At 37.0% G+C, this 21,620-nt stretch overlaps 1 protein-coding gene across 1 annotated transcript in view; it reads left to right on the forward strand.

Annotated features, from left to right (window-relative positions):
• PCCA (propionyl-CoA carboxylase subunit alpha) overlaps positions 1 to 21,620 on the forward strand; it is a 374,750-nt gene that overhangs the window by 184,029 nt on the left and 169,101 nt on the right. The window contains exons 16-17 of the mRNA XM_059903326.1: positions 491 to 566; positions 15,337 to 15,447. Coding sequence (XP_059759309.1) covers positions 491 to 566; positions 15,337 to 15,447 — 187 coding nt within the window. The remainder of the gene's footprint in view (positions 1 to 490; positions 567 to 15,336; positions 15,448 to 21,620) is intronic.

Here is a 21,620-nt window from a genome sequence, read left to right on the forward strand (position 1 = left end):
TCATATAGAACAGTAAGATCTTTCTGTTTTTCTAATACAAGAACCCTTTGCTTCTGTGCTATATTATGTGTAAAATTAGCTATTCAGGGAGTCATATTTGAAGGGAGAGAAAAAACAAATTTTGCCTAATCCTCCACTATCCCAGATGTTTATATCCCATCCTCAATGTTCACAATTTTGGTATCTTTCCTCTTAAATTTTTATATGCTTGTTTTTGTTACATTTTGGTTTGCCTCAAATAGCTCTTTTCTGTGATAGTGAAATCTCGGAGAAAAGTCTGAAATAGCTTGATTCTAATATTTGTTTACTTTAAAAAAATCTTAATTGACATAGTTTGTACTAAAAACTGAACCACTGTGAAATTTCAAAATATATTTTGGAAATCTGTTATGAAATATTTTAGTTTTTACTAGGATGAAATGTTTGACTTATAGATAGATAGATTGATCTGTATCTATATAAACTGTTTTGTTTGTTTGCTTGCTTTTAGCTAATCACATATGGTTCTGATAGAAGGGAAGCACTGAAAAGAATGGAAGATGCACTGGATAATTATGTTATTCGAGGTAAAAACAAACATTTGAGGTCATGTTATTATACATTGAGTCCAGGTCTAGAAAACAGCTTGAAGATTTATTAATTAGAGAATTCGATAGAACATTTGCTTACTATGCGTTTAAATAGAAATAAAAACTTGAATTAAACTGACATACTAATTAAGAATAGGTATTTCATTTTCTGTAGCAATCGTATACTTTCCATATACATCTGAAATTAAGTTACTTAATTAAACTTATGATTTATGACTTTCCCTGGATGAGCATTTAGTATTTTATAGACTCTTCATTCTGGAGTCTTTTATTGTCTAGTGCAGCTTGACAGCCAATTTGCTCTATTATTGTCTTTGTTTTTTTGTTTGTATAGTTTTGAAGTATGAAACTTAAAAATGTATGGAGATTTAAACCATAGTGACCCACATTTGACTACTTTGAGAGTAGAGGGAATGGCTCTTTGCTTCTTTGAATTAGAGCAAACTATAAAATATTTTCTAGCAAATGCAATTTTCTTACCTCACGTGCATACAGGATAATTCTAATGTGTAACAAAGTGTGATCCTACAGGCCTTTAGGGTGTGTAGTGATAATGGTATTAGGAGGAGCCATTAAATTTAAATAATTAAAGTTATACTTATTTCCCTTAAGGAGTAAATTGCAGTATAAATTTTATTAGCAACTTTCATTAGTAATGAAAAGATCGTTTTACTTTAGCCCAACATAAATTATCATCAGCTTCAGAATAATGGAGTTTAATATCAAATTTGAAGTGTGAAATATAAGTTCACTTTGAATTGTGAATGAATAGTGTGGGTCTAAGAACATCCGTAAGAAAGACCGGCTGTAGAGTTTGGCTCTTTTCTGGTGGCTCACTGAATATAGCAGTGAGGCTGGGAGGCTATATTTTGGAGGCCGAAGGGGTGGGATGGCGGTGGAATATGACTACACAGCCCGTCTCAAGCCCACATGGAGCTTTTCTGCAATTTCAAAGAGCCTCCTTTTGAGTGCATACAGCCCGTAGGTCGAAAGTCTTGACAAGCGACTGCAACTTCGTGTGAATTAGAAAAAGTGCTGTGTTCTCTGGATGACTCTAGCCCTGAGACAGGGAGCCCAGCTTAGCAGTGGAGCATGCCAAACCCTTACTTTGCCCCTTTGACCAACTTCCTTTGTGCAGTGGACAGTTCGGACAACTGTACAATAGCGGCCCAGGACAATTTAGTGACTGTTTTTACACATCTACCTTGCCCTGCTAATTTTCATCTGTTGGTAGATAAGTCATGCAATCCTCACTTGTCGTCATGTTTTCTCTTCCAGCTTTTCTTTTGTTAGGTCAGGAGAACTTTCTTCCCTCCCTTCCCTTTTACTGTCACCCTCTTTTCTTCCCATCTGTTAACTAGTGATGGTGATTGTATCTAATCTCATGTGCTAGTGATTCACCTCCATCCACGAAAGGAAAGCTTTCTAGTGAACCTAGGTGTAATTTTAAGAAGTACCATTAACATCCAGAGTCTCTAAGAATTTGAAAATTTCCCTTCATATTCTTTCTGGCTATTTCTCTAGCTCCTTTTTAGCCTAAACGGTAGAGTATTTTCTGGTTTTATAACTCTGCTGTGTTCTACCATCAGCAGCAGATGCATATTTTAGCTGTACATTGGTTAAGTAGGCCTTGAGAGGTCTGTTGCCCTACAGAAATAATATTGCCACAAAATTATTCTCATGCATGTTTGGAACACACATCTAATGCGGGTGTGTGGGGGGGTGTGTGTGTGTGTTTAACTATACATACATAGACATAAACAAGGTACTTGGCAAGATTATTCCCAGAGGCCTTTAAAGTATTTGTAAGAGTTTTCTATATGTTCCCCCGACCAGCCCCCGCCGCCGCCGCCCTATCATTGAATTTTTTATTGTGGTTGTTGAATTATTAGATGGTGGTTAATTTAGGTTTCATTCTAATGAGCTTGAATGGTAAATTCATGAATCTGAGATAGTCAATCTGGGTAAGAATACTTTGTCGTATCATATCTCTATTAAACTTTGATTTGGTATAACATAGTGGCATGGCATATGGGCAGTTTGTCAAAATATTAAATTAGCATTGGTCCCACCTAAAAGTTTTTCTTCTACTGTGTCTGGCTTCTGAAAGGAATATTCTTTTATATTTACAGAATACACCTTCATGTATTTTTTTTTAAATGAACGTGTTTTCCACTAATTTACTTATTATACTTTATGTATAAGTACACAAGTCACTATATTTTTTAATTAAGTGACTTAAATACAAAGTAGGCTTGCTATTATTCTCCTAACTTTAAATGTATCATGTGTAAAGCAAAATATATTTTACTGTGCAGATAGATTTTTCCAGGCTTGGTCTGAAATTTCTACCTTTGATTTACTGTGATAGAATAGAAAGAAATCAGACAGGCCTGGATTCATATCCTGTCCTGGATGCCATTTAGTAACTATGTGTCTCTGAATCTCACACTCCACATTTACGAGATAGAGTGTAAGTCTCTGCCTTATAAATTAGTGGTGAGGATTAAATGAGGTTCGGTATGTAGAAGGGCTTGGCAACAGTACTGCCTTGTGGAGTTCAGTAACTTTAGTTCCCATCTTCTTTTCTCCCTCTCTCATTACAGTTGCAAAACCACAGGTTTAAAAACTGTATGTCATAAATCATTGTCAATCAGTTGGTGTTATGTGAAATTTATTAAACCACGGATAAGCCATATTGAAAGCCCATTTTAGGCCATTCCCAGTACTGTGTGCTGAGTTATACGCTTTCATTGCACCCCGTTCTACTGCTTATTCAAAGCATTTACCATCACTGTAATTAAAGCATTAGTTGTATAATTAATTGCTAAATGTTGGATTATCCCATAAGAGTATTAGGTACATGAGGGCAGTGATGGTGTTTATCTTGTTTATTTGTGTATTACTGGTGCTTAGCAGTTCCTGATACATGGTAGGTGATTAATAAATATTTGTTGAATGAGTGAATGAATGAGTGAGAGATACTATCTTTATTTCAAAGAGTTTCTAGTATACCTGGTATGGAAAATACATAAGATAAGTGTAATATAAATTCATAGGTGCCATAATAGTGGAGTGAAAAAAGTATAGTGGGAATTCAGAGGTGGAGAGGGTATCTTTCTTTTCACACCTCTCCCTTTTTGTCCTTTGAAAGTAATGTGAGTACTGCTTTAGGACTCATAGGTGACTCTTTTGAGAATATTTTACTTGTGCTTCCTTAAAACGACTCCTCCAGAGGAGCAGCATTTTTAAAAAGACTGGTAACTTACCATGCTGGTGAAGTAAAGGTGATGGGCACACTCAGGCATCTCTGAAGTATGACCTGCTGCTGTCTTCGGGGAAGATAAACTGGCACTAGGTGTTAAAAGTACATGTCCTTTCACCTAGCTGTTCAGTTTTTGGGAATCTACCCTATAGTGTTAAAAGACTGAATTGTGAGATGCTGTTTACAGGACATTTACAGCAGCCTTGTTTGTAGTAGCCATAATTCTGACCAGCCGCAGTGTCCACCAAATGGACATATCTTCGTGATAAAATACTGCGCAGCTGTGACTGGAAGTCATGTCTGTATGTATTATTAAAGTAGAAAAGCAGTTTGGAGAGTAATGCAAGCTTTTAGTTAAAACCTTCTTGTCCTAAAGTATTTTTAGTTATGTTTGGATGAGCACAGAGAAAGGCGTGGATATATACACATCATATTGAAATTTATATTATTTTTTTAGCTCAAAAGCGGGAGGTGGTTCTTGATACATAGCCCCCAGACTTTTTAATTTTAGGCATTTTCAAACCTAGGGAAAAGATGAATGGATAGTACTTTACACATTGGCACACTCTTCATCTAGATGAATTGTTAAGCTTTTCTACATTTGCTTTTTTTCTCCATCTCTTCCTTTCTTTGTCTTCTCCCTCCCCTTCACCCTTCTCTCCTGTTTTTTTTCCTGAACTATTTGACAGAAAGTTTCAGACGTTATGACATATCACTCCTAAATACTTCAGAATGCATCTTAAGGGTAAGATTATGTTCCTCCAAAACCACAATACCATTATCTCACCAAAGGAAATTAGCAGCAATCTCATAATATCATCTAATGTACTGTCCATATTGGAATTTCCCCAGTTGTTCCCCACAGTGTGTTTTTTACCTGCTTTTTAGCCCCAGCATGGTCCAATCAAAGTTTATATTGGTTATGTCTCTTTATTTTCTTGCCCTCTTTGTATGTCTTAACATTAACTCTTCAGAAGAGTCAGGGGCAGTTGACATATAGAATGTCTCACATTCTAGATTGGAAGTTTCAGTATTGGCCCAGAGAAGGCACTTGGGAAATAAGCTGGAAAGATGGGGATTGCCGTTGGAAAGTGATGTATTTTGAATTGGTGATTTTGAAAGTGGTGCAGTTACTGAACATTAGGTGATTTCAGGGTGTGATTATGGGACCAGGTGGCTAAAGTGGAAGAACAGATTATTTGACATGAGATCCTAAGAACGGAGCCGAGATAATGTTGTGTGGCTCATCCACATGGGTGATACGAGTTAGGAGCAGAGGGAAGGTCATGAGTTGGGTAACATAAATTCTTTAGAGAATATTGCACTGTGCAAGGATGTTGATAGATGACAGAGAATTGGAGAAGGTTTTCCTGAGCAGAGAAAATAAACCTCAAGGAAACGGAAGTTTTTCTAAGGATTAGAAGAGGTAATGTTTTGTAAGTGGCAGTGAGGGTTGCTGGAGAAGTGAGGTCCTTGAGGGCGTTGAGTATTTCAGGTGAGGGAAGGAGGTGAGTGGAATGTCCCATGAAGATGCCGGATCTGTGGTAGACCCAACTGATCATGGAGCGCGCTCTCAGAAGGTATTGTGGAAAGGCCTGGAAAAGAGGGAGCAGGTGTTTGGGGAGGGAGGAGGTGGTTGAGTTATCTGAGGTTCCGAGGATGGGCAGGGAAGCTTGTACTTCTGGTAACGGATGCAGAGTCCCTGAAGTAACGGCAGTGAGCACTTGGGCTCAGAAAAGTGGTCTCAAAGGCATTCTGAGGGGGCTGGGTCTATACACTTCATCTAGTTAACTTTTGAGTCTATTTATTTTCCTCTGGCCCTGTAGTCCCAAGCCAACACTATCTATATCATGGATGAGTGCAGTAGCTTCCTGATTGGGTTCTCTGCAAGTACTCTTTACTACATCAATCCATTCTTCAGTATGCACAGAATAATCTTTCTAAAGTACAAAGCCAGTGATCACTTCCCTGCTTTAGTGTCTTCCCATTGCCTCTGCATGGACTCTGCAGTCTGATTTATACCACTTTCTCTCAGGCCCCCTTTTTTCCTGCTTGACTGTTGTCTTCATTTACTGGTATGCACCGTCTTCTTCCCACCTGAAGACCTTTCATAGTTAAGCTAGTCTAAGCAGTTGTGACAGTGAGAATCAAAAAATACAGTGACCTAAGAAAGACACAGTTTAATTTCTCTTCCATGTAACAGTTGAGAAAGGGGTTGTCAAGGGCCAATAGGGTGACTCACACATTCACAGCAGATGGTTTTCATTTGGGGGCCCAAAGTGGCTGCTTTCATGCCCATCATCCAGCCTCAGCAGGAAGAGAGCAGGGACAGGGGAGTTCACGCTCACTGTTTTTCAGAGCATAACCTAGAAAGCACCCTTTATTTCTGCTCTTGTCCTATTGGTGGTTAGTCTAGGTGGTCATACCTAGATGCTCGGAAAATGGGAGATGTAGTTGATACAAGGTGGCCATATCCTCAGGTAGAGTGTAGCATTTCTCTTATTGAAGGAAAGGAAAATAGATATTGGCAGACAACTAGGAGAAATAAGAATATATCCATGTATCTGCTCATTTTTGGAAGCACACACACGTACACAAGACCAGAACTAATAAAATGGCATACCTATAGGAGGTGGAGGGACGATCTGGTGGAAATGATTGGGGGATGGGAAACAGTACATGGGATGAAAGAGAAAGACTTCTTTGATTATACATTTTTGTATATTTCTGACTTTTAGATCCATTTTAATATTTAAAAATAAATAAATAAAATCATTAATGTTCCGGTGGAAAAAACTCAAAATGGAATACAAACAAATGGACAGGACTATATGAATAATACAATCATGCTGAAGGAGGGGGACAAAAAAAGCTAATCTAAATAACTTTTAATAGTATTTTTACTGGATACCCTCAAGGCAGAGATAAAATATGTATAAACAAATATTAAACTCTAGTTAGTAGGTTTGTTTTTCCTAGTTCATCGGTTAGCAGTTCTGAAACCAGTTTATGTATATTCTGGGACTGAGGAAATAAACACATGTATGGTGGATAAGAAGAGCCAAGTTTCTCACTGTCAGAGAAAGGAGTTACAGATATGGGAATGGAAAAGTGTGGAATGAACCCCATGGTGTTGAATTGGAAGTTCAGTGTGAATTCATACTTCTTAACCTAGATTGAAAGATAAATATATAACTGTATGTTACCGCATTTGTAATTGTGTGTGTGTACACACATACACATGCCCTCTAGCTCAGGATTTCTCAACTGCAGCACCATTGACGTCTGGGGTAGACACACCTTTGCTGTGGGGAGTGCTGTCCTGTCCTGTGCATTGTAGGGTGTTTAGCAACACCCTTGGCCTCTACCCACGAAATGACAGCAGCCTCGCCTCAGTTGTGACAACCACATACTTCCAGACATTGCCGTATGTCCCGTGAGGGGACAGTCATGCCAAATGATTGAGAACTGCTGTCCTGCTGAGAGGTCACAGCAGCACTGACACCCAGAGCGAGGAGCACACTAAGCGCCCGGGTCTGGTTTTCTCAGTACCACCCCCCATAAATGGAACCTGCACTCCTGGACAGAACGGCTCCTTTCAGGAAGAGTATAAGGTGAGCCTGAAAGATCTTATACAAGAACGTAATCAAGTGTTCAAAAAATGGTGATGTGTCAAAAAGACACAGGAACCAGCTTTCAGGGGCTTCTGCTGGCCAATCTGGGAAAAACCTCAGCAACAAAATGAATAATGCTAGCAATAGATTAAAACCCATGAAATAAAATATAAGTCCATGAATTTATACTGATACAAATAGGTAAGAAAGATACATGAGGGTGGAGCTCACAGCTCTTCCTTACAGTAGATTTTAAACTAACAAGTGTAGAAAAATCAGTACTTGGCAAACACCAAATTGTTTGGGTAAGAATCATCAATGATTGATGCTAAAATTAGTGGATGAAAGTTATGATGAGAGACAGGTATTTGCTTAGTTTCATAATATCGCCTCAGCTGATAACTAATTAATTACAATGGGACAAATAGTACCTTTAAAATGGAGAAACCTAGCAACCTACCCAAATGATTAAAATTAATATCACTGGTAATGGGACAAATCAATATCATGCACCTCTTGATATGATGCACTGAAAAGTACACATTCTTTCTGTGATATTCTTGCCAAAAAATGTGTAACATGAATATAATCACGAGGAAACAGACAAACCATACTGAAAGAAAGTGTACAATATAAATGGGTTGTACTCTTCAAAATGTCAAGGTCAAAAAACAAAAAAATGGATCAACTTATCTACATCAAAGGAAACTAAGGACACATGACAACTAAATGCAACGTGTGATCCTGGATTAGTTCCTGGACCAGAAAAAAAGTTTTCCTTTTGTAGTAAAGGTCATAAATAGGACAACTGGTGAAATTTGAATAAGGTCTGTAGACTAGATAATGATACTACTATCAGTGTTAATTTTTTGATCTGGTCATTGTACTGCGATTACAGAAGAGACTCAGCTTGGTTTTAGGAAATGTACACTGAAGTATTTAGAGGTAAAGTGCATCTTATCTGCAACTTACCCTCAAATATTTAAGAAAAAAAATTGTGTGTGTGTTTACATAAGAGAGAGAAAGAGACAATGACAAAGCAAAGAAATGTGGTCAGATATTAACATTTGGAGAATCTGGGTAAAGGACATACAGTAACTCTTTGTACTGTTTTTGTGAATTTTCTGTAATTCTGAAAATACTCCAAAATGAAAAGTTTTAAAAAATAAGTGAAGAGGAGCGACGTGCTTCCCTCCTCCCAAAGCTAACCTTCAAGGAATAAAAACAGAGAAGCATTTGTGATTTGTACTTAAATATCATTCATCTGACTAATTCTAAAGGACAGAGGGGTTAAAAAGTTGTTTTATGAAGAACAGAAAGTGGACAGTTTACTGTTTAGTTTGATAACTGTTTAGTTGTTCAAATGATTTTTTCTTTTTTCCCAAGCTGATTGTGAGCTTTTGTTAAGATAAAGATTCTTTAGAGCAAAAATGTAATTTGGTTAAAGTTAATTTCTGAGTCCCCATGAAATACGCAGTGGCTTTTGGCCTCTGTTTGATCCTGGCAGTGTGTGCAGCTAATGTCTGGCCAGTGTTTTGGAACCAGCAGGTAGTCAGGAGAAAGCTGCTCCTAGGGGTCCTCTCTTCTGTGGCCTGGTCGTGATTTCCCATACAGCTGGAACCTCATGAACTTTGGCAGAGGTCATCCTCAATTCCCAGTCCAAATCTCAGAGTCATAATTTTTATGAGTATGTGATTAATAATATCGTAAAAGTTACAAACTAAACCTGAGAGTACCTCTACTATCTGCTTATTGTTTGAACAAGATCAATTTATATAATAGCGTTGTCTTAACTGAAACATGGAAAGTAAACTAAATACAAAATGGTAACTTTCAGATATGTAGGATATCTTTTAACAGTTCAATGCTTTTTATCATTTATCTGATCTTTTGAGCTTTTAGATATAAAATAATTTTTGATTATTCCCTTATTTGGCTTTAGAATTAATTAATTTACAGTAGTTTTTGGAGCAGTCAGTTGAGGGATCTAGATTTTGGTTGTCTGCCATTAGCCATTGTTTTACCTTACGGTCCTTAGGAAAGAATAATAGATAATGACTAGTAATATATAACATTGCATAGTAATATGTAATATTTTACTCAGAGAACGTTAAAGGGAAAATGCTCTTGTGTATTAATTTTATTCCTGAAACACTATTTAGCAAGGTAAAAGTCTGTATTTTCATGCTGTATTTACTATTGAAGTAGAAAGATTTTTAAAAGTCCATGCTTCGTTTGTGTGCTTGAGCATCTCTGTTCTTTGATGTCCAAAATGTAAATTAATATTTGCTTATGATTCTTTTGAGTTACATTTTCTAAAATCACCTCTTTTTCAACTTTGAATATGGAATTAAAGTAGAACATCATTTATCCTGTAAAACTGCATGCATTTAAATTTTTTGGATGTCATGGTCATGAATTGATCACTGGCATCAGAAAATAATCTTATTTTTGTTCAAATTATCATTAACTATTTCTGAAAGTTATGTTGTATTTTACTGAAGACAGAGTCCGATGCCAACTATTCTGGCATTGGCCACACAGAGAGCAAGGCAATTTATACCAGCGTTAGGCTGTAACAGGAAAGCCAGTAGAGTTTAAATACAGAATATGGTGCATGTAAAGTGAACAGTATTATTTTTATTTAACTGGAGGAAGAAAGGACAGAAATCCTGAGGATTAGAGTGTCGTCTTTCTAAGTTATTTACTGTTTACGCAAAAAAGCTTATAAATTGAAACATTCTGAATCGTTAATTTGTACATAAGAACATTGTATTTTGGAAGTAAAATTATAGCAGCACCTTGATCTTCTAACATTCATCCTGTCCAGTCCCTCCTTTAGGATCTTATGTTTTCCAAAACTTCAGTTACTATATGCAGATAATTAACACATTGCTGGATTTGTCTTGCATTTCTGTGTTTCACATTCTGTTCTGGACTCCTTCATGTGATTGCCCACCTCCGTGACCTCTATATTCTGATGTATACACATTCTAATCTGCGTGCTAGTCTGAACTCTGATCGTTTAGACATTATCAATCTCATCTCACAGGCATCTCTAATTTAACTTGCAAAAGATGCATCAGGTTTTTTCCTTTCAACCTATTCCTTTTCTGTAAATACCATCTTCTATGATGTTGCAGAGCCAGAAGTTTGGATGTTGGCCCTTGACTCACCTCCCCCATCCTTACGTCCACTGAATCACCAAGCCCTGTCTGCCTCCCAAATATCTTTCAACTCTGGCTGCTTTTCTCCTTCTGTGTTGTCCACTCCCTAGCTGTGGTCTGAGGCCTGACCATTTTTCAACATGTCTCCTGCAATTGTCAGCTTGCTTTTTCCCATCTTCGGTCTTGACTCTTCCCAATCCCTTTTGCAGTAGCAGCCAGAGATTCCTGGAGTGCACAAATCTAGTCATGTCTACCCTATTTCAACCACTCTGGGTGCTCTCAAGGTAAAGTGAAATCTTTGCATGGCTGTCAGACCCTGAATGCCCCTGTTTGACTTTTCCGGTGCACCGTTCTCTTTGCTCATACGCTTTGGCCATGGTGTCCTTCTTTCAATCCTCTTCATAGAAATACCTGGTGGTATCCACTTACTTTTTACCACAATGAAAGGTCTTAGATACTTTAAGTTCCTCCCTAATATTACCCATCTTTGTGTCCTTCTGCATCTTTCTCTATTTTCTTTCCCAGCCAGGAAAGTTTGTGTAAGTCACAAATACTTTCCTCTTCTTGGAACACCACATCTGTCATTTACTATGCATATAAATCTCTCTGGCAAGTTGTAACTCTTTTCTTCTTCTAAAGTGGTTTAGTTTTGTCTGTTTGTAAAACATATGACAGAGGGATTCATTTCCCTTTTATAGCCTGAACTCTTTTCAAGGAATATTCTATTTAAATTCTTGCCTACCTAGTTTGTCTTTCTAAGCATCCTAACACTTTGCTTTTAATTAATTGCTCTTCATTTTTGTCTATCAAAATATCACCTATAATATAGGTAAATGTCAACTTTTGCAATGATTTGTTGGATATATTGATGCAATCAGAAGTTTTTATACCTTTCAGTAATTCCTCATAGAAATGTACATAATTACAAAAGTCCTTCAAAACGTTAGTTATTGAATATGGGCCAAGTCGTTATCCACAACGCAAGGTTGGGATAACTATGCGTTTCTCCTGGGCATGTGCTGGGAAAGATATTTATTAGATCATTGTCTAGGATAACTTCTCCCATGGAATATTTGTGTAGCTAAAGGAATAGCATTAAAATTTGAATTTTGGAACTTTCTCTAAATGTTTTGAAGTAGTTTGAATAGATTGAAAATTGGATTTTATAAAATTTTAGACACGTAATGTCTTCTGAGTCAGGAAGAGAGATGCTAAGAATTTTCCATATGGTTGTTGGTATGGTCTAGTACAAAGGGATGCATAGAAAAATGCCTGGAAGGCTGTATTAAGTTGTTAACCTTTGTTGGCTCAGAGGTAGGAAGTCGTATCAAAAAGTATGACCTTCTCCCCCATGTGTACACATTAGGGTACAGGGTAACCTGCTGTAACAAAGATTCTTAAATCCAGTGGTATAAATAAGATAGAAATTTAGTCACTTCTCCCTTAACAATCTGGCTGGTCTGTGCTGATGGGGCAAGTTAGTTTCCTGTGGTCATTTCAGGAGATACACACACATCTGTCTCTTTCCCCCTCTGCTCATCCGCACACTGACCCTGTTGCTCCTCTTCATCCGCATTGCCAAAGCTGAGTTCCTGCTGTATCAGGAAGCCCTTAGGAAAAGGGAAGGAAAGGAAGTTCTGGCAGTTCTTTTTTTCATGTAAGTGAGGCTGGAGTCAGATACATCACTTTAACTGTAGTCTCTTGTCTAGGAATTGGTTTGCCATGTCTAGCTATAAGATAGATGGGGAAATGGAGTCTGCGTCTGGGTGGTCTTTTGTTCAGCTAAGATTCTATTGTGGAAAAAATAAAAAGCAAATTTTAGAGGAAACCTGCAGTCTGTCACAATATACTTCTGTTTAAAAAAAGTTTTTTTTTTTACATATGTTACTGTTGTAACTTATATTGTACTAAACATAAGATGAATGATTCAGTGTCTCTGGATCACAGTTTTCTTATTTTTGTCTCCTTTTGCCTTGTAATATTCTATAACTGGTTACTGAAAGTTCCCCCAAAGCATGTACCATACTGTTTGCTTTCTTGTTCCTTCCTGTGATATCTAACTCCTGCATGAGTAGTAGGTGTGGAGAAAATGTTGAGAGACAGAGAGATTAATCTGCTCAGAACATCAACGTTGTTAAAACTTCGCAGCAGATGTGGGCAAACTTTTGGTAAAGGGCCAGAGAATAAATATCTTAGACTTTGTGGGTCACATGGTCTCTGTTGCAACTACTGGGCTCTACTGTTTAGCATGAAGACAACCGTATATAGACACTGCTGGGTTTCAATAAAACCTTATTTATGATTTGACCCGCAAGCCATAGTTCGCTGATCCTTCCTTGCCTTATAGGATGGATACCCCCTCCAGATGGAAATAGCGATAAGCTTAAATTTGTGGAGCTGCATTCTTACAGAATATTAACTAGAGGTTAGGTAGGTAGGTCAGTGCTGAGGCTTAGGATGCTGTACAGCTTCTGTCTGATGTTTGTTTATTACATGTTGTCTTCTGCTCTATATTTATTCTCATATATAAAAGGATAATAATGAGCACAGTAATAGTAATGCACCTATTTGAGTGCTTGGCATTGTGTTAAACATTATTTCATTTGTACCTCATGACAATCATACTAACTAGACTATTATTATCACCATTTCACAAATGAGGAAACTAAAACTTCGGGAGTTTAAATAGCTTACTCAAGGTGAGAGGTAGATGAGGTGCTTGAACCTGAGTGATTCTTTGCTTACTTTGTAATCATTCTTGTATAAGTGAGGATTCTGTAAGACTTGAATCAGATCAAGAACAAGCAACAACAGAATCAGGCTTTCTAGGTTTGTTATGAAGTATAGTGGTACAAATTAGAACTATGCAAGAGTGGGTTAAAGAATTGGAAGGAATTAGCAAACCTCTCTGTTTACTTCAACTTCAGCTCTCTTATGCTCCAGTCACCCTTCCAGTGGACACCTACTCTAATTCCTGCTTTCCCTGGTTTTGAGATGCCTCTTCGCTTTACCTTTTACTCTTATTTAATATCTTTGTAATCTACTTCCTTCATAAAGTCTTTCTATATCACAGAATCCTCCTCATACCATTCATATCCCTCTTGTGGTAGTTACTTATTTAAACTTTACTTTGGAATAGTCATTGTGTACTAGGCTCAGTTTTTCCTACTTGATCACAGGCTTTTTTCTTCTTCTCGTCCTCTTTGTCCTCTCCCTTTCCCTCCTCCCCTCCCGTCCCACCGCCCCCCGCCCCCCGCCCCAGCCCTCCTTCTCCTTCTGTACTTATTTTGAAGTATACTTGACATATAATAAACTTCTCATATTTAAAGTATTCAGTTTGATGAGTTTTGACATATGCATGTATACACCTATGAAACCATCACCACAATCAAAATACTGACCATTTTTGTCATCTCCCAAAGTTTCCTCATGGCCTTTGCCTCTCCACCCTCTCTCCAACCCTGTCCTAATGCAACCACATGATCCACTTTCTGTAGGTTGCATTCAGTATGCATTGCTTCTGGTCTTGCTTCTTTAATTCAGCATAATATTTTGAGATTCATCCTTGTTGTGTGTATTGGGGGACTCACTTCCTTTTATTGCTGAGTAGATTTCCACTATATGGACAAACCACATTTTGTTAATCCATTCACTCTTGATGGACATTTAGATTGTTTCCAGTTTTTGACTTTGCAAATAAAGCTGTTAACCTCTGTGTGTAAGTGTTTGTATAGGCATATGCTTTTGTTTTAACTTGGGTAAATACTTAGGAGTGAATTGTCTGAATCATATGGTGAGTATATGTTTAACTTTTAAAGAAACTGCCAGACAGTCCAAAGTGTAAGTAAACTGTAAAATGTACCAATTTATTCCCTGTCACCCACACAGGTGGTGACAGTTCCACTTGTTCCACATTCTTGCCGACACTTAGTATTATCTGTCTTTTAACCTTTAACCACTTAAATTGGTGTTTGGGTATATCTCATTGTATTTCTTTGACAGTGATGTTGAACATCTTTTCCTGTGCTTACTGGCCATTTGTATATATTTTGTGAAATGTCTCCTAAGATCTTTTGCCTATCTTTTTTCACCTGGTTTGCTTGTCATCTTATTATTATATTGTTAGCATTCTTTATATATACCAGATACAAGTTCTTTATTTTGTGTTGTGAATATTTTCTCTGTGGCTTACCATTTCATTTTCTTTATTACATCCTTTGAAGAGCAGACTGTTAAATTTTGATGGAGTATAATTTGTTGATATTCTTTTCATGGTTCATGGGTTTTGTACTATCTAAGAATCTGTTCCCTACCTCAAGGTAACAGATTTTTCTCCTGATTTCCTTCTATAAGTCTTACAGTTTTAGGTTTGTGACCCAATTTGAGTCAATTTTTATGTATGCTGTGAGTTAGGGTTGAGGTTCATTTTCTGTTTTTCCCAAATGTGTATCTAGTAGTTCTAACATTTATTGAAAAGACATTGATTTCTCCATTGAATTTCTAAAATTTGCATTCAGAGTTTTATTGCTGCCTCAAGTTCAGACATTTTTTGTTGTCAGTTGAAATCAAGGAGGTAAGTAATCTTGCATGGTTTTTTGCTAGGCCATAGGACACTGATGATAAATTTCTCCAGATAATAGGAATTAGATTTTTAACAGACGCATTGTTTTTAATTCAGCCTGTTATCATTTTATTTTTAGGTGTTACACATAATATTGCATTACTTCGAGAGGTGATAATCAACTCACGCTTTGTGAAAGGAGACATCAACACTAAATTTCTTTCTGATGTGTATCCTGATGGCTTTAAAGGTTTGTATATATTGAAGTATTTTAGTGTATTAAAGTTATTATTTTTTATACTTTATTACAGTATATACTTTATTCTGAAATTAGGGCCTTGGGCCTATATTGTACTTGATTTATTGATATACTTAGAGTATCCTAGACTATAGACATTCATGATTTTGAGTATTCATGAGTGACTCATGAATGTGTAATAATCTGTAATTTTGTTGAGTGAGAAATTCAGCTAGTATGTGGAATGTTGTGTTTCTGAAAGTCAATACAGGTTTGTATTCCTCGCTGATAGAAGTATATACAGGAACTCTTCTTTAATATTAAAACTGTATCTTTATGAAAATTAGCATGGAAAATTTCAGACTACTAGGTGCTATTCCTATTAATGAAAATGGGGATGTCTAAGAAGATGATGGCTTTATTCTGAAACATGAGTTTTGAATAAATTAGTGAGTGGACTGTGAAACTTAGCACTGCAAAGTTATCAGTGAGTGTTTCCAGGTAGTAGAAAAATGGCTCATTAAGTGAGAGACAGAGAAAACCCTTGAGTGAGCATTGAAAACATGGTTAACGTGGTATTAAGACACTGACAGGACTTAACATGAGACTTACCAGAAATGTTACTCACGTGAAAGGCTCTACATATGTTTCTAATGAACTTGGGGACATATGAAGATTAGGTCTTCTCTCACAAATTTTAAGTGTTCTTTATATCCACTTAAAGTGTTTTAGTATATAAAACGACTCCTTCATTTTAGGAGCCGTATATAGATTCAGGTCAGCTTCACTGAATACATTTACAAAGCAACTTATTACATCAGAATTTATAATACAGAGTTTTCATAAGAATAACTGGAGATTACTGATTTGATTGTTCTTTCACAACTTTAGTGTTACAGGGCTTTATCATTAGTACCAAGAAAAATAAAGAATGTGTTCTATTTTTATTTACAAACTTAAAACAGAGACTAATGAATCATCAGGTTCTTTTTCCTGAACTTTTGAATTTTTAAAAATATAAATTACAACCTTAACATGATTACACTTTTGTTCTTGTGTGATTATTTCATTAATATCTGTTGGTTTCATGAAGCCAGGAACCACTTAATGTTATTGCTTTTTATTGTATCACTAGCAACTAAAACAGACATTAAATAAATATTTGTTGAATTAAGGAAAAGAATCTTTTTTTTTTTTGATTTAGATGATTCTTTTTATTTTTATCATGGCTTTACTGAGATATGAGTCACATACCATACAATTAAAAGTGTACAATTCAATGGTTTTTAGTAAGGGAAAAGAATCTTGTTCATAGTATGGGTGAGAAGGTATTACCTTGACTATTTTTCCTTAACTGTACATGTGTCCAGATTACAAATTGGTTTTATTTTTATCCTAACATTTCGGCTTCTTGTCCTTTCCAGAGTTTTAATTAAAAGTTATTGTCAGTTGTGAAGTGGACTCAGATTTCCATGTGCTTTTGTGTCTGCCTGGCTTACATGAAACAGTAGGCAGAAGGAGACAACAGGTCAAAACTTAAGGGAACCTTTAGAACACACATATTGTATGTGTGCATGGGTATTTATATATACATACACACATTTATACATGTGTTTATACATATTTGGTATTATATCCCATTACCATGGAAAAGAAAATGGAGCATTTAAAATTTCTAATTGGAGTTGGGTACTATGTGCTATACATTTAGCAGCAATTGAAAATGTTCCAAATTCTCAAGAGAACTCAGAAATTTTCTTAAAACCGAATATTGCAGTTTGCTGTAATAAACTTAATGTATTACATTTCTTTTTTGGCAGGCAATTATCAGCACAGACACCATAATTCTGTTTCTTACGCATAACAATTTTTAAATTGTTATAAGTTGTTAGAAGGCCTTTAGCAATTTTTAATCTCATCCTTCATTTTACATGTGAGGAAACCAAAGCCCAGAAAGACTGATAAGGCTAAGTGACCAGTAATATAATAAAGCCAGAAATTAAACTTAGTGTTTAACTTAGTGGTTTCAACTTCTGTTTCAGTACTCATTCAGTTGTGCTAGGATTCAAATTCATAAACCACAGAAGTTTTCAGAGTATGCTGTATGTGTCATATTGTCTGTTCAATATGTACGATATGACAGTTTAAAAGTACACACCTATATTTGCCATTCTTAATGTCTACTGCTTATTTTATTCCTTCATATTATTTTCATGTCAGTTCTTTCTTCTCTGAATGGCTACTACCTCTTGTTCTTCTTCTTCAGATTACTGTATTTCTCCTTCCCGATTTTTCCCCAGAGCAGGTCTTAGATATATTAAACTGTATCATCTTTGATTGTTTGATATATGTGCCTGAAAGAGACAGCAGGAAGTGGCAACTGAAGTTAATCCAGGATCTTATCCATATGTTTGAGGCTGAGTCATTTTGCCCCTTTGGGATTACCCATCTGCTTCCCATCTGTCCAGCTATCCTAGACACTATTCATAGGCAAGTGCCTGTTTTTATGACTGCATTAAACTCTTTTATTATATATGTATATTATCCCAAGTTTATTTGTAGACTAGGACAGTGTTACTAAAGTCTCTTAGACTGAACTTTGAAACGATTGTGTCTAAAATTTAAAAATAGAATACACAAGAATTTATTCTTCATGTCAACTTATTAGATGCTGATGTTGAAAAGGTATTTTCCTTTGATTCTGAAAAATAAATGGAAAATGGAGAAGTAGATATTTTGATTTTGAAATAAAGGGAAAATTGAAGAAGAAGATATTTTAAGAAGTATAATTTCAGTTAGCCTAGAATGGACATTTTAGACTTACTTCTCTGTTGCCTTGCTACACTTGAACCACCAGCCCCATCAAAAGAAATCATTAGAATTATCTTTCTCTTCGTTGCAGAATGTTTAGACAACTTTGATTTAGCACAAGAAGTCTACTATTAATTACACTTCTCTTTATTTTTTCCCTTTGAATTTAGTCACGTATTTCTGTACCTTTAAAAGTGGTAAATATGTGACTGAAGTGTTGCCTTTAAAAATTCAGTCATTAAAATCATTCAACAAATAATTTCTTCTCTAGAAGAAAATGAAAGAGAAATAATATATTTTCCCTGTCCTTAAAGTGGTTATATCATTAGGGAAATAAACATGTAAAGAACTAACTACACTACAGGACAGAATAAAAGAGGTGCTAAGGTGAAGAAGATATAAGCAAAGTGTCTTGGAGCGGAGAAAAAAGAAACTAGTTGCAATTTGGGGAATCAAGGATGGCTTCAAGGATGAGGTAGTGTAGACTATTGAAACACCTCTCCAAGGACTCTCTTCCGTAGGTGCAGGGGTTGTCATACTGCCTCAGGAGAGCCACTGTGTGTATCTCTTCCTAATCCATCTTCTTTGATGTGATGTTGGTGGTTTGAAATCAGCCTTGGAGAAAGTACTTACAGTAAGGAAATTGGCAAATGCTGCACACTACCGCACTTGTTCCTTCACACCCCAGTTGGTTATTAAACATTTACCAGCAAACCACTGCCTATACTTTGACCTGACTATTGGGAGCAAACAGAGTCATTTGCATACAAAGGAAGAAGATTACCTATCTAGGGAGGGAGACCTAGAAGAATCCCTGAAGACAGGAAGTACTCAGTTTTAGACCTGCAGGTATGGGAGGCAGATGACTGCACTGACTGAAAAATTGTGAGAACACTTAAAGGTGTTAGAGGAGTACAAAAAACTGTGAGTTTTAGATATGAAACATTTCAGCAAAGTGAAAGGACTGCTAAGAACAAAATTATAGTGACCCAAAAAAAATACATGGAAGAAGTATCTCAAAATATGTAGCAGAAAGGTAGAGAGAATGAAATGTGCGAAATGATGAGAGATGTAGAGAGAAGTGCCAAGAGATTGTATGTGTAAATAGTAAGAGTTGCATGAAATAAAATCGACAAGGAAAGGTTAATTTTAAAATAAATAATAAGGGAGTTTTTTTTTTTTTTTTTCCAACTGTTCTTAAGAAAGACTTGAGATGTTGTTGGAAAGACTCACTGAGTTTCAGACAGGATTAATGAAAAAGAGTAACTATTCTAGGCATATCAAGAACAAAAAACTTTTTAAAGCTTCTAGGGAGAAAAAAGCTATATGCAAAGAATGTAGAATGAAATCATCTTCAGGCTCTATAAACTGGAGATTAGAGAACCTTAAACTGAGTATCTGTTCCATAGGAAAGAACTTGTTCCAAGAGTACTATACCCAACTAAGATATCCCTCATGTGTCAATGTGAAAAGAGAGATTTTAAAGTAAAAGTTCAGAGATGTACCATCACATATACCCATTTTGAGGAAATTACTGAAGAAAATACTTTAACCAATTTGTGGTTAAGATGATAGCTTAAATATACACCTTTTTCCTCATCCCAAAACCCCCTAAATTGAGTTTTTTAAAGACACAAGCCCACAAGGAAAAAAGAGAGATGATTTTAGAAAATGTAAAGCTGAAGAGTGATTTTTTTTTTTTTTTTAAAGATTTATTGATTGATTGCTATGTTGGGTCTTCTTTTCTGTGCTAGGGCTTTCTCTAGTTGCGGCAAGCGGGGGCCACTCTTCATCGCGGTGCGCGGGCCTCTCATCATCGTGGCCTCTCTCATTGAGGAGCACAGGCTCCAGACGCGCAGGCTCAGTACTTGTGGCTCACAGGCCTAGTTGCTCCGCAGCATGCGGGATCCTCCCAGAGCAGGGCTCGAACCCGTGTCCCCTGCATTAGCAGGCAGACTCCCAACCACTGCGCCACCAGGGAAGCCCCTGAAGAGTGATTCTTAACTGACTTAGCAACCTAAAAATGTTGAATCCTAAGCTGACAATATGAAAAACTGAGAAGTAGCTCTTTGTCACTGTGGAACCCTTCAGAAGTCTCAGTAATTATTAGTTCCAGTAACTTGGAAAACTCCCAAAGGAGGGAATATTGGTCTAAAATCTCTGGAAGATTTTCTCCATATCACCTCCTTCATTCTTCAAAGCAGGGTGACACTGTCTCCTCCACCCTGGCAAAACCTTGGAGGTTCTTCCCTGTAGAGAACAAAACAGTCTTTGTACTGAGTGACACCAGGCAGAGTTGGCAGAGGATCAAGTGAATATGGACATAATGTGGTGACACCTGCTGCTCCCAGCCCTGTTCTCCACTTGGTTCCCAGAGTGCTGGCAGGCAGACAGGCACAGGCACAATAGTAGAATATCTTTCTCTGAGAAATCTAAGCAGCCCTTAGAGAGATTACCCAAAGATTCCCCCAACAAAATGATCCCACCAGATTACCCTACCCATGAAGCCAATGGTCAACAAAGCTGCATCCCACAAAGAGAGAGCATGCACAGATCAGTATCAGGACACCTATCAAAAATGTTTCATACTACACTAGATTTAAAAGGAACCACCAAATGAGTATTAAAAATAGACAGTAGGACTAAAACCACTTAGGAGAACACAGATCTGGCTTCTTAGAAACTGGGTCATGCAAAGGAGGGTGGGTAATAGCATGAGGTTTACAGAGGCATGTCACAGAGGTGCTGCCACAGGGGGTTGACCTCCAGTAACCACTGGAATGGAGACCATAGACATCGTTTAGGGCTTTGGGCTTTGTTTGAAATTATCCCCCTGAAAGGTTAAGAAGGTGAGCGTTAATTGTGAGGAAGAAGTTTTTCTCCTTTCAGTTGCAAATATTTGCTGAACCCACTACATCAAAGGCAGTAGTTTAAGCTCTAGAGGTGAAATTATTTTTAAAAAGCCAAAGGCTTTCTAAAACCAAGAGACGCACCTTTTTCCAGCCATGTCTTCACCAGAGATCCCCTGCTCCCTGACTCGCTGACATTGCAGAAGGGGTTTTAAGCTTTAATGCTCTCAAGGTCAAGAGGTGGGTTTGAGAAACCTTAGACCTTCACCTGTTGAAGACCTCAGCTGCGAGAGCGGTTTTGGCTGCATCTGTTGTATGTGCAAGGCTGGAGGTTCTCAACCTCTTCTGCCTCCTACGGACGCCCAGAGTCATGCCTGTGAATCTTCCCAACCAGGGTTGGCAGAGGTGAAAAACAGGTGTCGAATTGTACAGCTCTCTTAGTTTACATTCACATTTGACAAAAGGACAGGAAGAATTTAAATACACTCATTTAGGTCCCAAACTCCTAGATGCTTAGGATTTATC

The sequence above is a fragment of the Balaenoptera ricei genome, chromosome 18 (genome assembly GCF_028023285.1).
Source record: "Balaenoptera ricei isolate mBalRic1 chromosome 18, mBalRic1.hap2, whole genome shotgun sequence".
In the NCBI taxonomy this organism is placed as follows: Eukaryota; Metazoa; Chordata; class Mammalia; order Artiodactyla; family Balaenopteridae; genus Balaenoptera; species Balaenoptera ricei.